Consider the following 18,519-nt stretch of genomic DNA (forward strand, 5'->3'; position numbering starts at 1 on the left):
TCCCAATGTATCCGTCCAGGATTAGCCATAAATCGACTCAGGACTCCCACTGCTTGGGCAATGTCTGGTCTAGTATAGACCATAGCATACATAAGACTACCAACTGCACTAGCATAAGGTACTCTACTCATGTCCTCCACCTCACTAGGAGATTTTGGACAATCATCTACAGATAACTTTGTTCCCACAGGAATAGGAACACATAGTGGTCTACAATCTGCCATGCTGAACTTATCCAACACAGACTTCACATACTTACTCTGACTCAACCAAAGTTTTCTGTTAGACCTGTCTCTACTGATTTCCATACCCAAGATGTACCTAGCTGCCCCAAGATCTTTCATCTCAAACTGTGCTGACAACTGAGATTTAAAATCAGAAATCATACCCTTACCCTTCCCAAACAGCAACATATCATCAACATATAATGCAATAATAAGAAGGCGATCATTTTCAATTTTGAAATAAACACAATGATCTAATTTCGATCTTACAAATCCAATTGACAACACAAAGGCATCAAACTTAAGGTACCACATCCTAGGAGATTGCTTCAAACCATATAGAGATTTCTTTAATCTGCAAACTAAGGATTCTTTACCTTTAACAATGTAGTGCTCAGGCTGTGACATATAAATCTCTTCCTCCAAATCACCATGAAGGAAAGCTGTCTTCACATCCATCTGTTCTATCTCTAAATCAAATGATGCAGCAAGAGATAACAGAAATCTAATGGATGTCAACTTTGCAACAGGAGAGAATATTTCACCATAATCTATTCCCTCTACCTGTGAATACCCCTTTGCAACCAATCTAGCTTTGTACCTTTCAACACTGCCATCTGCACAAAATTTCTTCTTGAACACCCATTTACAGCCAATTACAAGGTCCCATGTTTTGGTTTTCTCTAATGAAGCCATCTCATCATCCATAGCCTCAATCCAGGAACCTGCATCTTCCATGCCCAAAGTCTCTTTCACAGATCTAGGCTCATCAGTGTTAGTAATCAAAGCAAAAGCACAACTAGAATCTAACATAGAATAACCAAACCTTTCTGGTTGCTTTCTTTCTCTCGTGGATCTCCTCAAGGGCTGAGGTTGAGGTTGTTCTTCCTCTTCTTCTGAACTATCAGAGCTGCAAGAGCTCTCCTCATCATTAGACCCAACATGGTCTCTCTGTTTAGTCTTCTCAGGGGTAGGAGGCAACTGAACAACATCTTTTTCCTTTTCTTTTTCATCTGGTTGTAGCACAATAGGAGAAGATGTTAGCTCTCTAAAAATAACATTTCTACTATACAACACCTTACTAGTCACAGGATCCCAAAGCTTGTATCCTTTCACACTAGCATTGTACCCGATGAAAATACATTTAACAACTTAGTTTTCCAACTTAGATCTTTTCTCCTTTGGAACATGTGCATAACCTTCACAACCAAAAACACAAAGATGTCTAACTGAAGGCTTCTTACTAGACCACACCTCCATGGGTGTCTTACCAACAAGAGCTGATGTAGGAGATTTGTTAACCAGATAGCAAGCAGTGGCCACAGCTTTGGCCCAAAACCTTTGTTCTAAACCAGCTCCACTAAGCATACTCCTAGCCTTCTCCATCAGTGTCCTGTTCATTCTCTCTGCAACTCCATTTTGCTGCGGGGTATAAGGAGTTGTCTTATGCCTCTCGATACCTTGTTCTTTACAGAACTGTTCAAACTCTGCTGAGCAAAACTCACCACCATTGTCAGTTCTCACACACTTAATCTTCTTACTAGTTTGATTCTCTACAAGGGCTTTAAATTCCTTGAATCGACTAAAGACTTGTGTCTTATTTTTCAGGAAATAAATCCATGTCCTTCTACTGTAATCATCTATGAAAGATACAAAAAATACAGACTTGGAGATTGAAGGAACTTTTACAGGACCAAATACATCAGAATGAATAAGATCCAAAACATCAGAAGATTTGTGAGAACAGAGTAAAACTGAACACAATTTTGTTTACCATATACATAGTGTTCACAGAAGTCAAACTCGAGATTGCAATCATTTAACCCCTCAACGAGATTTTTATTTTTCAGGGTTCTGAGACCCTTCTCACCAATGTGGCCAAATCTCATATGCCACAACATTGTCTTTTCTGCAGGAAGCTTACCTTCCAAAGTGTTTGCATTGCCATCAGAACCAATAACCATAGTCTTCTTTACTACTCGTTCAGATGGTGGGGATGAAGTGATAGCTTCTCTCTTCTTTGAAACAGAAGAACTATTACATTGAGAAATGTATGCATCAAGCTGAAACAAAGTACCTCTCCTAGTACCCTTAGCAAGCACCATAGCTCCTCTCATCATCTTACATCCATCTTTAGAAAAAACAACTTGCACACCTACATCATTCAGCATACTTACAGATAATAGGTTTCATGCCAAACCTGGAATGTGCATAACTCCATTGATTCCCTTTACTCGTCCATCAAGAAATTTGATAGTGACCCTTCCGCGTCCAACTATCTTTAGGTGAGAATCATCATCCAAGTACACCTTTCCACCATCAAACTCTTCATATCTTGAGAACCAGTTTCGATGAGAGGTCATGTGAAAAGATGCACCCGAGTCAACTACCCACACATCATCAGATGCATGGGCTGCCAAAGCTACGATGAATGCATCGCCATCTTCTTGAGATTTTTCAAAACCAGAATCTGAGGCTTATTTCTTCTTCTTAGGCTCTTTACAGTCTTTACGGAAGTGCCCAGTCTTATCACAGTTCCAACATTTTGCCTTGGACTTATTGGAAGTCTTTCACTTCCCACGGGATTTGGATCTACCCTTATTGTCAGACTTATTGTCATTTTTCTTTCCTCTTTCCGTGGATCTCCCACGAACAGCAAGGGCTTCTTTTTCCAAAACGGAAGCCTTTCTCCGCATCTCCTCTGATAGCAGCGAAGACACCACATCATCCATTTTGAAGGTGACTAATGTGCTTCTGAGAGCCATCACAAGATGGTCCCATGAATCCGGTAAAGAACACAAAAGTGTGTAGCAACGATCCTCCTCCTCTAACTTGACACCAGCTGATGTCAACTGTGTAGCCAGCAGATTAAATGCATTTAAATGATCCGTTAAGGATCCACCTTCCTCCATTCGCAGAGAATACAACTTCTTCCTCAGGAACAACTTGTTCACCAAAGATTTGGCCTGATACACGGCCCCAAGTCTCTCCCACAAACTATATGCGGTTTTCTCATTTAGAACATTTAGAAGGACTGCATCGGTTAAACAGAATCTTATGAGACCCTTAGCTTTACAGTCTTTGATATCCCAATCTGCTTGAGCTATAGTTGCTGGTCTTGTAGCGCTTGTAGTCGCTTCCCATAGGTCACGATCTTCCAACATGTCTTCCATCTTGAGTTTCCACAACTCGAAATTAGTGCCATTAAATTTCTCCACCTCCATTCTTCCATATGATGAACTCGCCATCTCAATCTGCAAATAAGATTCAAGATGCTCTGCACAAGACTCCCACTCAACTTGAGATTAGCTCAAAAAACCCTACCCAACAACTAGGATCAAAAGTCGATCAAGCTCTGATACCACTTGTAAGGAAACTCAGGTGCGGAAACAGCTTCCTACACTAATCTCATAAGGAAAGTATGATGCAAATCCTATTAAAATCTTCTACACTTACAGATTCAATATCATGTAAACAACAATATTGCAGCCAAATATGCATACAGAAAATAGACAAAAAAAGGAACACATAACACAAGGATTTGCCGGTGGGGAAAAACCTTTTGGTAAAACAACCCCACCTCTTCAGAACCTGCACAATGTATTATCTTCAACACAAGGTTACAATACACTTGCAATGCAAGTTCAACATCAACAACAGAAGACACCAGTAGCTACTCGCAGTACCAACAATACACATTTTTCGCATCGCATCTATTCGCAACCCAAAAAATGCTTATAACATGCGCTTCACTTTAGGGCTACTCCCAAAGGTAAACCGTATTAGGGTTTTTACCATTCTCCGAGAAAATAGGAACCTAAAAAAATCTTAGTTGCCACATGTCTTTACCTGTCATTGAATCTTCCTAACATAGCTCTTACGTGTCAGAGGAATCCGTCATAACCGTTTTAGTCATGATCTCTTTACACACAATTCAAGATGTCGACACATCAACATTATTTGCAAGAAATACATTTTACAAAACAAATAATAAGAATAGGAATTATACAAGGTTGAGACACTTTATTCCTAACAGGTACGACACCTGGCAAAAATAAATACCGAGCTGAAAGGTGCCGAAAATGGTATGGAAATAATTGCCAGGGTCCAAGGAAAATTTTCCTAGAAAATAAAAATCAAACTCCCAGCCAATAGTGAGATATGAGCAAAAATGTATGTCCACGCTGAAAATCGAACCTTGCTGGAAATGTCCAAATAAGCCCAACTTGAAGTAGTTGACTACCACTTCCAAAGTGCAACCCTGCAAAGGATATTTCACCTCCTCATGCAAATCCTTAGGAGACTGCGTTCCTAATGATCAAATGACAATCTGCAGACCAAGATGGCACCACAGATGCTCAAAGAAAAATGTAGTGTAAACTCAAGTCATAGGATGTCCAAATGAGAGACCAAGCACTCTATTTATTCACTTTCCTCAGAAGTCACTAAGAACTTCTAGAAGTATCCATAAAATATTCTTATGAAATTCCTTTATAATGCACTTTTATATAAAACGTAACTTTATAAAATAAAAAGTGCAACTCAACTCAAAATTATAATATTTTGGCCCCGCATAACACATAAAATAAAAATATGATAAACCCCATCTCTCCAAGAACAAAATAGACCATCCAATCCCCAAATAACCATCAGAATGACTCTCTCACCAAAATCATCTGCCTACGAGAGTCCATGATAGGCAAATTCACTGAAAATGACATGTCACTAAAAAGGGGACATGACAATCCGCCCCTCCTGAAATTGTTTGCCCTCAAGCAATCTCAAAGCTGGATGTTGCAAAATATCTTCTCCCTCCCATGTGGCATCCTCTTCGGGTAAATCTCTCCACTTCACCAAGTACTCTTTGATAGTCCTCCTACGGAGTTGTCTCTCTTTGCTGTCAATGATGTACTTAGGAACAAGAACCAACTTCCCTTCATCATCCAATGGAGGAAGAATTGCTGAAGGCATAACATGCTGACCCAATGCCTTCTTGAGCCGTGACACATGGAAAACATTGTGCACCCTACTGTCTGTTGGAAGCTCAAGCTCATAAGCCATCTCACCTATCCGCCTGATAATCTTGAAATGGCCATAGTATCTAGGCTTAAGCTTCTCTGACCCCCTCTTCTTGAGAGTAGACTATCGGTAAGGCTGTAGCATGAGGTAAACCATGTCACCAACCTCAAAACTCCTCTCTGTCCTCTTCTGGTCTGCATGCTACTTATGCTGATTCTGTGCTTTGGCAATATTATCTCTAAGAGCATCAACAATGTCCTTGCTCTCCTAAAGCAAATCCCCAACACGAGGAACTCTAACATCACTCATAAGCAAATCAACAAAGCTCGGTGCATTATAGCCATATAGTGCTCTGAAAGGAGTCATCTGAATAGACATGTGATAGGTAGTATTATAGCAATACTCACATAAATAAATCCATCTAACCCGTGCTTTCTACTGACCAGCCACATAGTTCCTCAAATATCCCTCCACCCACTTATTTACTATCTCTATTTGCCCATCAGTCTACAGGTGGTAATTGGTGCTAGGTGTGAGCTCAGTGCCATATAAACGAAACACCTCCTGCCAAAAATGACTCAAGAACCTGCTGTCCCTGTCACTCACTATGCTCTGGGGTATTCCATGTAGTCTAAAGATCTCCCTGAAAAAGACTTTAGCCACCTGCACTGCTGTGTAAGTAGTAGTGATGGGAAGGAAGTGTGCATACTTCGTCAACCTGTCTACTAACGCATAGATGCAATCTTGCCCTTGGACCTTAGGTAAGCCCGTAATGAAATCCATGGATATACACTCCCACTTCCTATCAGGAATGGGAAGTGGTTGTAGGAGCCTTGCTGGACAGGTGTGCTCTTTTTTGTTCTGCTGACAAATAGGGCACTCTCTAACATACTGCAACACATCTGCCTTGAGCCCCTTCCATGTGAACCGCTCTCGTACCTGCCTATACATTTTGAAGTATTCAGGATGTCCAGCTGTAGGTGAATCATGAAGGGCTCTCATAACAATATGCTTCACCTTCGATCCTGGGACTAAGAATATCCTATTCTTGTAGATAATCAAATCATCCACAAGTGTATACCTGGTATCGACAATTGTCCCATCAACAATCTCGGATGCCCATGAATCTCTAGCATACTCAGCAATGATCAAGTGCCTCCAATCCTTTGATATTTGAATCATAGCACTGAGATGTGGTCTACGTGAAAATGCATCTGCTACCACATTTTGAGTCCCTTTCACATAGGAGATGTCAAAATCATAAGCTTGTAGTTTACTAACTCACTTTTGCTGCCTATCATTGAGATCTCTCTGTCCAAGGAAATGTCTCAAACTATTGTGGTCAGTTTTAATGCAAAACTTACCACCCACCAGATACTGCCTGAGTTTAGCCAATGCATGCATAATAGCCAACATCTCCTTATCATATATGCTAAATGATCTCTTTGGGCCACAGAGCTTCCTGCTCTCAAATGCAATGGGGTGCTTGTCCTGCATCAGAACAACACCAATACCCTCTCCAGATGCATCACACTGAAGCTCAAATGGCTTCGAGAAGTCAGGCAATGCTAACATAGGGCATGTAGTCATGATCTCCTTGAATCTCTCAAAGCAAGCTTGTGCCTTAGGTGTCCAAACAAAGGCTCCCTTCTTTAGCAAATCTGTCATAGGAGTTGCATGGCATGAATATTCACTGACATATCTGCGGTAGAAACCACACAACCCAAGAAACCCTCTCAACTGTGTTAGGTTCTTTGGAGTAGGCCAATCCACAATAGCACGGATCTTATCAAGATCCATCCTTACTCCCTCTGCACTAGTGATGTGACCCAAATACAATAGCTTTGTCATGCCCAAATCACATTTGGACTCCTTAGCGTACAAGGACTCCGACTGCAAGATCCCTCGAACTATCTCCAAGTGCTCCATGTGCTCCTGCCAAGTCCGATTGTAAATCAGAATATCATCAAAGAAGACTAACACATACTTCCTCAACTGGTGACGGAAGACCCTGTTCATGGTGGACTGAAAAGTAGCTGGTGCATTGGTCAGCCCAAATGGCATGACCACAAACTCAAAGTGCCCACAATGACATTTGAAAGCAGTCTTCTCAATATCCTGCTCTCTAACTCTGATCTGATGGTAGCCGGATCTGAAATCAATCTTCGTGAAGTAACATGCACTGTGAGGCTCATCAATCAATTCATCAATCCGTGGAATGGGGTACCTGTTCTTGATTGTCCTTTTGTTCAACACCCTGTAATCAATGCACATCCTTAATGTACCATCCTTTTTCTTCACCAATACAATCGAAGAGGCAAAATGAGACTTGCTAGGCCTGATGTGACCCATCACAAGAAGCTCCTTGATGGTTTTCTCGACCTCATCCTTGAACCTCTTAGGATGCCTGTATGGTATAATCATCATGGGTTTAGCACCCTGCTCCAACTCAATGATGTGCTCAATACCTTTGTCTGGTGGTCTGCCAGGTGGAGTGTCATTGAAGACTCTGTCATACTTCACTCTTAACCTCTGTATGTCTGGGTGATACTCTATCTTATGCTGTCCCTCCAGTGTAGGCATGAGAGTACATACGGCTTCCCACTCAATGTCATCATGTCTGGTTAACCTCTCCAGCCGTCTAAAGGAAATAGTCCTGATGTCTCCATTCCTGATGGCTCTCAAAATGTGTTGCTTCCTATCCACTTCAAACTTAATCTCCATGTCCTTCAATCTGAAGGTGACCTCTTCCAATGAGTGCAACCACTCCATCCCAAGAACAATATCCAGATCACCCATGTTGACAACATGGTAGTCCGCCTTAAACTCATAGTTGTTCAGGCGTAAGGCAAATTTCTAACCATCCTGTTACACTTAAGAGTGTCACCATTAGCAACCTATACTCGTAGTCCCTTAAACTCCTTAGTCATAATTCCACGACATTCAACAAAACATGCATCAATGAAATTATGCGCAACACCTGTATCAACCAAAGTAATAACTCTACCCTGCTAGAACACCACGCAGTCTAAAAGATCCTTCCTGCTGAATGCTAGACAAGCGTGCCTTTTTGGAAGTGCAACTCGGGCTCCTCCTTAGTCTCTGGAACTTCTGCTTCTGCCTTGGGCTCTGCATCACTATGATCAACCTCATGTCCAAAATTATCAGAAGTTGAATCCTCATAGTAAGCCCACATAACCCTGTTGGCCTTCCCCTTAGGCCTCATAGGACAATCATGATCTTTGTCGTAGGAACCGTTGCAGTAAAAACATAGCTTCTTCCTGCGCAAGTCATTCAGTGTCTCCATATCCAAAGGTGCAATAGACTTACCCTTGGTGTCACTTTTTTTGCCCTTGTTTTTATCAAACTTCTTATTGTCCTTGAACGAAGAAGTGCTCCTGGAGGTGAACCTGCTGGAGGGTGCTGTGAGCTCCATGCTCCATGCCTTCCTCATAGCCTCCTGCAATGAAGGGGGATCAAATGCCTTGATCCACCCCTTTAGAGGTTCAGACAACCCCTCTATGAATAGTATAACCAACCTCCTCTCGGACACATCCTGCACCATCACTGATAATCTTTGAAAGTCACTGATGTAGACCTCCAAACTGTCTGTTTGTCTCAGCTGTGCAAGATCATGGAAGAAGATCTTTGGGTCTTTCTTATCAAAGCGCTCTACCAATCTATCCACAAAATCCTAATAGGATGTCACCTGATTATGCTGCAATGTGACCATACCATGTGACCACCAATCATGTGCTGCGCCCTCTAAATGCAGAGTGGCATACCTGTTAGCATCCGTCTCTGACATAGGCCTCAATGCTAGGAATGTATTTAACTTATGGATCTAGGCTTGTGCTGTCATCTGTCCACTGCCATCGAAAGATGGTAAGGTGAGCTTGCTAGCAGCTCACTGCAACTCACTGCCCTAACCTCCTCTAGGCCTCCAGCTCTGCCTGCCACTCCTCATGTGCTCTCTTCTCTGACTCAGGTAGCGATCAAAATTCAGCAACTCACGAACATGTGGAGGTAGTGCCTGTCATTCTGCATCTGTAGCTCGAAGATCATCCTGAAAGTCCTCTAGCATATCGTCCTCTATTGCCTCCTGGGTCGCCTGTCTAAGGAATGTCGAACGTGTAGGCCTGTTTGCAGTCCATGACCTGTGCCTAGGAGCACCTTGTGGACCTGCTACACTCCTGTTATCCTGCTCTGGTGTCCCCCTACCTTGTTCCTGATTCCTCGGCTGAGCAACTCTTTCCATCATAGTAGTCAATGCACGTATAGACTGAACTATCTCCTGCTATCTAGTAGCCATAGCCCGGAAGAAGTTTCTAGCCTCATCCTCATTAGTCTTGGGGACTCTAGGTGGACTTTGTGACTGTCTTTCACCCATAGTAAGTATATCTTTGAATTCCTACTCACCTTTAGGTGCTACTTTCCTGCGTGTATAATACTTGTGATACCCAAAAGTTGAAGAATGCATAAAGATTCTTTACCCAAAAGGATGGCAAGAACACCGCTCTGATACCATTGTAATGGCCCTTGTCAATAGGCCACTAATAACCACTAATACTGAATTGTGAAATTCCATCAAACACTTAGACATGCAAACTAAATACACTGCTGAAAATAAAATGCTGAATAGAGGAAATTGTTGTGCAACAAATCTACTCAAATAGTTGATGTAAAATAGTGCCATTATATTCATTCAATGATAACCAAATGCTTTTACATGTAATATGTGATTTCAACTCAGAGCATTACAACACGGCACATTACAAACAAACCCTTACTAGCTGAATGCAACTGAGAATTTCTTGCAATTACAAACTGAAATGAAAGAACTTGGATTGAGCAAATGCTGGAGACTGAATGCTGAAGACGAAATGATGAAAATGCAACTCCAACTTGCCCTCAAACTTGTTGATTGTACGGCCTGTAGGTACAACTATACATGTACGGACTGGTACGATGCCTGGCAAAAATAAATACCAGGCTGAAAGGTGCCGAAAATGGTATAGAAATAATCGCGAGGCTCCAAGGAAAATTCTCCCAGAAAATAAAAATCAAACTCCCAGCCAACAATGAGATATGAGCAAAAATGTATGTCCAGGCTGAAAATCGAACCCTGCTGGAAATGTCCAAATAAGCCCAACTTGAAGTAGCTAAATACTACTTCCAAAGTGCAACCCTTCAAAGGATATTTCACCTCCTCAGATATGCAAATCCTTAGGAGACTCTGTTCCTAATGATCAAATGACAATCTGCAGACCAAGATGGTGCCACAAATGCTCAAAGAAAAAAGTAGTGTAAACTCAAGTCATAAGATGTCCAAATGAGAGGCCAAGCACTCTATTTATTCACTTTCCTAAGAAGTCACTAAGAACTTCTAGAAGTATCCATAAAATATTCTTATGAAATTCCTTTATAATGCACTTTTATATAAAAAGTAACTTTATAAAATAAAAAGTGCAACTTAACTCAAAATTATAATATTTTGGCTCCGCATAACACACAAAATAAAAATATGATAAACCCCATCTCTCCAAGAGAAAAATAGACCATCCAATCCTCAAATAATCATCAAAATGAATCTCTCACCAAAATCATCTGCCTACGAGAGTCCATGATAGGCAAATTCACTGAAAATGACATGTCACTAAAAAGGGGACATGACATTTTTGCAGTAATCGCTAGTTGATAAACCCTATCTATTCTTTTTCACATTTGTATTTTCCAACAGAAGTTTAATTGGTACTATCTTCTATCTGCTGCTCCTGTATGATATGGAATTGGTTTAGTCCGTTGACAGATCCCTCCCTTGAAATAATTTTCAGTAGCATATCAAATAAATAGAATAACTTCTGGCAAATGCATTGTTCACATTATTGGATTAGGTCAGCCTTTTGAAGTTCCCCTCATACACAGTTTGCAGCTGTCTGTAAATATACGCACAGTTCTGCCTTGATATTTTAGCACTTCAGGTTTGATTTAGGATGAGCAGGGTGGGAGGATTTCGGAGATAGGGGCTAGTGACTTGATATTTTAGCCTAAGAAGTAGGAGGTTATCATTGCTCTGTGAAATCAGATTCATGCGGTCTCTTCTATTCTCTAAAAGAGTGCACCGCATCATATATAATGCATCTTTCTCGTTATTCACCTTCACTTTGTCTGCTACCTTACGTGCCACCACTTAGTTTACAAGCTCACTCAACCAAGTTCAATTGACAAATTTATTCTATACTTTATGCTTTCATGGATGTGCATCCTGTGCACTGTTTTGTTCTTTGGGGGAAAACAGAAATTCTTATTAATGGCATGCCATTCTTCCCTTGCTGGCATCATAACCCTAATTTAATACACGGTCTTCTATCATATGAGAAGGCACTTTGTTCCAACTTTCTTCAGGTGTCCTAGGTTGGGTCTGGTAGCTTCCATGCCCCCTTAATTTCCTCTCTTTTTTATTATATATATGCAAACTTTACATGCAGTGTTCAGTGTGGAGGTGATCTGCCATGGTGAGTGTGATACTGTCTTTCCATTGTTAGGTTCAATGATAATATAATGCATTGCTTCACCGAATATTTATTTCTACAAACCAAAATTGATGGTATTTCCACCTACCATGCAAAACTGCATAACTACCTATTCCATTCATGTTTCTAGGATTGATTTTTTTGGAGGCCTTTTTTAAAGGACAGCAGGAATAAGTATAAAAAAATATGAAAAAAAAAATATAGAAAAGTTGAAATATTCATATTATAGCATTGATAAGTTATTATCATATACTCTGTAGAACCATAAGACATAAAATTAGAGTTGAATTTTGATTTGAAACTGCTTGTTATGGTGCTTTGGAATTGTCAAATAATTTGACCTTTAACCTTACCTCATTAGAAGTTTATATAAGCAGCACGACCTAAATAATGTAAAATCACATTTAAATTCCACAATTTCACTCATCGAGTGGATTTCTCATGCCATTTAATAAATTATGTCCTGAAATAAAATCCAGGCTAGTACTCATAATTTTTGAAGTTAGAAAAAACATTTATGAAAACAATATTTTGGAACATAATCTCCTTTTATAGCTCTGTGCAATAAATCACCGTACATGTGATATCTCTTAGGTAATTAGTAATAATAGTCTAATGCATTTTAATCTTGTGTAATTCACACCTATTCTCTCTTTGTCAGATGGTCTAAGAAATGATTATTTACCACATAAGTAAACTAATCCCTTTCCCCAGGCAGACACATCGGCACAGATTACGAACACTGACAGATAGAATTGAACTAACTCAAATACACATAATTATTGAGAGGTAACAAACATTGTTGTCAAAAAGTAATTGGTTTTAAAATCAAATCCTATAATTTCCTGCAGCCAGAGTGATGAATTTTCTTATAATTTCCATTCGAAGACCCCGTCTTGTAATTTAAAAATTAAATCTTATAGTCGGGCCGTCATGTCGGACAATTACCCTGTCATCTTCCATCCAAATTTTGCAGTGCTTAAAACATTTCCTAATGTTTTGAAATTTTGGGTATGGTGGGGGGAGGGGGATGCTTACTGCCTGTCTCTGTGTCTCCATGTCATCTCCCATGGGGGACGGTTCAATTTTGCATGGGACAGCTCCCAAGGGAACATAGAGCAAGAGTCTTATGTCTCCAACTGATAATGCACCCTTACAACCTAACCATTGTTTCTCTTTTTATAAAGAAATTTCCTTCAGAAAAATGCAAGTAGAATGTTTGCTCATATATGTGGTGTTCTAATATAGAAATATTGATTGCTATTATGTTTGAACTTATGTCTCATCTAAATTTTATGATCCACTAGCAACCAATGTGTCTATGCTCCATTTTGGATTGAAAATAAAATGCAGCATTTTGTATTATTTTCAGAGACCAAGATTGAAAAACATTCTTTCACTATTCTCAGCAGCAGAACTCAACAGTATTAAGCGGGTTTCCCAGACTTCTGAAAACAAAAAAGTATTCCTCAATTAACAAAGCGTAATTTGCTTGCTCTGCATGGCTTGGAAGTTAAACTAAATTTTAGGGCATCAGCCTAATTGTAAATTCATCTGCAGTGCCTGAACATTGCTATTCTTTGTGCAGTCCTTTACACTCTATTTCAGAAGCATCTGGATTTGCTGGTGCAAGGAGTGAGCAACCAGGAGTGCACAAAAAGTGCCTGTTTAAAATTCAATTGAAGAATGTCTGCAGATTTCACCTTCCATTATAATTTATTAATGTTTTACACAACCAGAAAAATGTAGGCCTTCTATGTTGAAGAGATTGGCTTGTCCTTGAATTGCAGATGTGGTGCTTAGAAATGATGAAGCACCAAGCTCATTCACACCCTTTCTTGTTGATGCTGCTTGAATGACCTCTTAGTGAATAGATTTGTAAGAACTTCAGGCCATAGAAAAATCATTTTCTACAATTACAGTCAAATGATCTAATAAAATTCAATCACAAGTGCTCTCTAGATTTTCGTATAGAAAAATGAATCTGCTCGGGAACTTTGAAAGTTTATAAAGATAAAAAACAAAAATCTGTTCAGAAGTGACAGACAAAAGAAAAACGCACAATTGCCCTTGCTAAGTTTTGAATCCCAAAACAAAATAGACCATCTTTATTTATTTGCAATAAGCTACCATAGCAGAGAAAAGGACAAACTACTTGCAAACGATAACTTAAAAAGCCATGAGAATGACCGGTATAACTATTAGGTCCAAATGATGCATTAATGTGTAGTTCACCAAAGATATATTGGTGTATATGAAGGCTGTAGTGCCTGCTGTGTACAGCCGAATTTTGATGCTGAAAGTTTCTATTTTGCAGATATATGTTGTTGATTCTGCAGACAGGGAGAGAATTGGAAAGGCAAAAGCAGAATTTCAGGTTTATATCTCTTTGTTCATTGGAGAACAAATACTTAATTATCCTAAATAATGAAACAGCTTAGGATTTTGCATTGACTTGGGACCATACTTTGTTTGCATTGCTTATCTGACTTGGATTTTTTCTCCCAGGCCATTGTTAATGATCCTTTAATGAGGAACAGTGTTATCTTGGTCTTTGCAAACAAACAAGATATGGTTAGTATTGTTATTTAGTTACTCTGGAATATACTTCTGTCATTTTAAACGTAGTCATAATTCCATTCTGAAGATTGTCTTGTCCAATGTCTAAAATCCTAATTGTGATTAAGTAGAAGGGAGCCATGTCTCCTGCGGAGGTCTGTGATGGGCTTGGTCTTTTCGATTTGCGTAACAGAAGGTGGCACATTCAAGGTACTTGTGCTACAAAGGGAGAAGGTTTGTATGAAGGATTGGATTGGCTAGCAGCCACTCTAAAGGAATTGCAAGCTGCTGGAATATCTACCTCAGTAGGTGGTTCAGCTGTCCGATGAACAAGCGCTTGCTTGAATTATTGCTTGACAATGCTTCCAAGTTTGGACATATGGGAAGAGGTATATACATACACTTGGTGACATTTACTCTTCATGGGACAGCTGGGACTTTTTAAGAAGATAAAGACTGTTGCAGTTTCAATGTGTCGTATTATTGGATCTTTTTTGCTGTACTACATGACCAAAGATGGTGGTAATTATTTCACGAACTTGTTTTTAATTACATGTATTATAATGAGGAATGCTCCTTAGGCTCCCTTACTTGTTGATAGAGCTCCTGCCATATGCCGGGTGAAGAGAAGCCTTATTTTCTATTGTCATCTGTCATTCAGTTCTTATTAATGTGAATGGTTAACTTTCACTGAAAGTCCCGATTGGTCTATTTCAGTTTAATTCCATATGTTGGGGCGTAAATATTTTATTGTTTCTAAGCTCATTTGTAATGAGATTCAATGCTTCTTTACAAATTCCCTGTTTTTCTTTTTCCTTGTTTAATGTTGTCAGATACTGGAATTTATCAGTTTTGCCCTTGAGAGTACATGCTGCCATGTTGCCATTGCTTGAGAGTATGGTAAAGTTCACTGTTCTTTATTCAAGTATGATTTTTTTGTCAATTCAGAATCTGACCTTCATATGTGATGCTGGGATGCGTCAATTAATTTGTCTATACATTAAATTTTTGCATCTTTAACTGCCTACTACCCTGATTAACTTTGTAAGAGTTGCACCATTGGCTTCTGTATGTGATCTGACATTCAATTACCATTAAACACACATGTTCAGCATAGAATGGATATGTTACTATGGTTTATGCAACTAGCATGGCACATGTTCTTCTTAGGAACTTTGTACGATCATTGACATACTCTGGCATTTCTTTCTCAGAATTGTTTATGCACAGGCGAAGCTTTGTAGAAGAGCTTTTTCCAATCAATATCTTGGTAATTAATAACATTGCTGGTTTGAATTAGGCAGCTTCTTCCCATGTTATTGGTGTTAAGAGAATTCAATGCATTATCATGGATAACGTAGTACTTATTTTAAAAGATATTTGAAACCCTTGAGGGCAAGATCTTTCTAAAGGACAGTGAAGGCAAGGTCAAAGCCTTTCATGCTATGGTCCTAGGAAGGACCAGAAATATACCAAGGGGTTTGTAAATTTTTTGTAGAAAGCCTTGAAATTGAACTAAATCTTATTGAGGGCGATTGCCAATTGATTATTAATGTACTAATGCTGATCCAAGCTCATCCCTTTCAGTGTAGGAATTGTTCACTCAACAGGGCTTGGTCCTTGATAGGCTCATCTAGATCCATTCAACTTCATTAGTAGACCAAAGGCCTATTGGCAACTTCAAGTAATTTTGATTGGATTTATATTACAATTATTTATTTAAAAAGACCATATATTAATCTTTATTAGTGATTACAATTCTGTTTACATAAATCCATGCTTATTAAATAAATGTAATCTGCAAGCACGCAATTAACCAATTTTAATTAGCTGGAGCTAATTTTTAGCACAAGTGAATACATACGGTAATTAAATAAAATTACAAACAATACTTAGTTGAATTTTATTGATGGAGAAATGGTGCAACAAATACTGAGATGATTGACCAATAGTATATGCTTTTTTTGGATGTCTTAAACAAAGATCTGACTTAGAAAATTAATTGTTTGTTGCTCTATTGAGCTTTGTATATATGACATAGATGTCTGTGAGTGCTAATGGTATTTACAAACATCTTTGGAAATTACCATGTAGTTCATAGATCTAATCTTACCACTATGAATTGTGGAAGCACACTTGCAATTGATGATCATTTAGTTATAGATCTAATCTTACTAATTTCACTAGTTTGCAACTTGTTTGCACTGCTTCTCTAATTTTCGTTTACTTGTAAGGACTAATGGTGTTTACAAACACCTTTGGAAATTAACATGATTAGAAGGTCAAGCTCTTCTTGGTTAGACTCTTGGATGGACTGTGAATTGGTCGGGTATATGGTTATAAGTGAAGAATAAGAAATAAATATGCAATGCATTTAGTATGATGTGCACTGAATGTTGTGATTATGTGTTCAATACCTTTTTATCCCTTATACAGATTGTAATATGTGTGCTTAATTGTTTCCTTGTCTTAAATATTGTTGGATGATCGCAAATGATTAATGCAATGTTTTTAAATACAAGTGTGCAAGACATAATGTGTTACATAGGCTCAAAACTATCGAAATAGTTAGCAAAGCAAGACATTTGGATTTTGATATTTAAAAATAAAGATGTTATATTCATTGTTGTAGAACTTGCATAAGGAAGAATGTATGATCTTGTTCATGTTTAAAGTTTTCCTTCTTTATCATTTGTTTATCAAGTTTAATTCAATACCTTTTGTATTTGATTGAAGTTTTAGAACAATGAATTAGTAGATCAATAATATAACTTTTGAGATTACTGATGACATGGACCTAGATATAAGATGAATTTACACATGAATATGCAAAGATTAGTGATGACATGGACCGAGACAGAGATGAATTCACACATCAATATGTTAGTTGTAAATTGATTAATATATTTAATATATCGTGATCAAATGTTAGCTGTAAATTGATTAATGTATTTAATACATCGTAATCAAAGGGGGCCTTGAATTTAAGAGGGAAACGAGTAAGTATGCAATTTTCACCATTTCATTTTTTAATCTATTTTGATGTGTGCAAATTGCTCGGTGGAAATCCATCGAAGTAAAGCAAGTAGACATGTAAGGAAAACATTTACAAAATTTAAGGGATATGTGATACATGTAAACTAATGGACCATTCTTTAGTCATAATGACCATTAATTGCCATTAAAACTTCCAAAAATAGAGAAAAATATTTAATAAGAAGTGGCTAAGACACCATTTGAAGATTACCATTAATTTCGAATTGTTTGAGATGAAAGTATCATTGAAAAAGAAACTAGAAGTAGAACGGGATAAGAAATTTTGTTTGATAGGGAAAAGCGACAAAAAACTTTTGACTATGTAGATATTTAGGTTACTTACAAAGAAAATAAGATTATGTAAAGCTCCCTTTCTTGGTAAAAACTACCTTGATAAGAGAATGTGTATGAGCTTATTTTTATGAAACACAAAGGAATTTAGTGGTATATATTGTTCCCTTTTGATTTTGTCTTTATATTTGATAAAATCAGGCTTTTAAAAGACTTGAACTATTATACAATGAAACAATCAACAAGTAAACAAAACTAGTACTACAAGATATTATATAAACAAAAAAACTCATTAAATTAATCACAACGAGACACAAAAGCCAATCTTCCAAGCACACCAACCAACAAGTAAGAAATTATAGGGTTCTTAGATATTGATTTTGGAGAACTTGTCATTTACATGGAATGCAAGCAATTGGAGAAATGAATAAAAGATAGGTATGATTCAGCATTGTATTATAGAAAAAAAAAGAAAAAGAAAAAAAAACCATATGATAAGACACATGTCATAAGTGTTGTTAATGCTTGGATAAGCTTGCCCCCAATATGGGCAAATGATATAGGTACATAAAATCAAAGAAAAACATGATGGCATGTGGTTAAGTTTGCCCCTATATAGGTAGATAATAAGGATAAGCATATCAATCATGAAAATGTGTGCAAGGTTGCACCCCTGTGTTGATAAATGATAGGATAGAAATGACTCAAATGACAAAACAAGCTCATAAAAAGGATGTTGAAGGTGTATATCATGATATATAATTTGAATTGTGATGAGCATTATGCACATAAAGTAAATGCATCACAAGGGTCTTAAGATGTAATCACAAATATGATAAAGATTAGAAAAGTGTTGG

At 38.2% G+C, this 18,519-nt stretch overlaps 1 protein-coding gene and 1 pseudogene across 3 annotated transcripts in view; both read left to right on the forward strand.

Moving 5' to 3' along the window:
- The window catches only part of LOC149531826 (uncharacterized), a 77,993-nt gene extending 62,862 nt beyond the window's left edge, over nt 1-15,131 (forward strand). For all 3 annotated transcript variants that reach the window (XM_089807909.1, XM_089807910.1, XM_089807911.1), the window contains 3 exons: nt 14,094-14,153; nt 14,285-14,350; nt 14,467-15,131. In XM_089807909.1, the coding sequence (XP_089664035.1) occupies nt 14,094-14,153; nt 14,285-14,350; nt 14,467-14,664 (324 nt within the window). In that variant the 3' untranslated portion in view covers nt 14,665-15,131. The remainder of the gene's footprint in view (nt 1-14,093; nt 14,154-14,284; nt 14,351-14,466) is intronic.
- LOC149531827 (vacuolar cation/proton exchanger 3-like) overlaps nt 14,758-18,519 on the forward strand; it is a 54,113-nt pseudogene continuing 50,351 nt past the window's right edge.

The sequence above is a fragment of the Cupressus sempervirens genome, chromosome 11, assembly GCF_028749045.1.
Source record: "Cupressus sempervirens isolate cs-2001-9-10 chromosome 11, ASM2874904v1, whole genome shotgun sequence".
In the NCBI taxonomy this organism is placed as follows: Eukaryota; Viridiplantae; Streptophyta; class Pinopsida; order Cupressales; family Cupressaceae; genus Cupressus; species Cupressus sempervirens.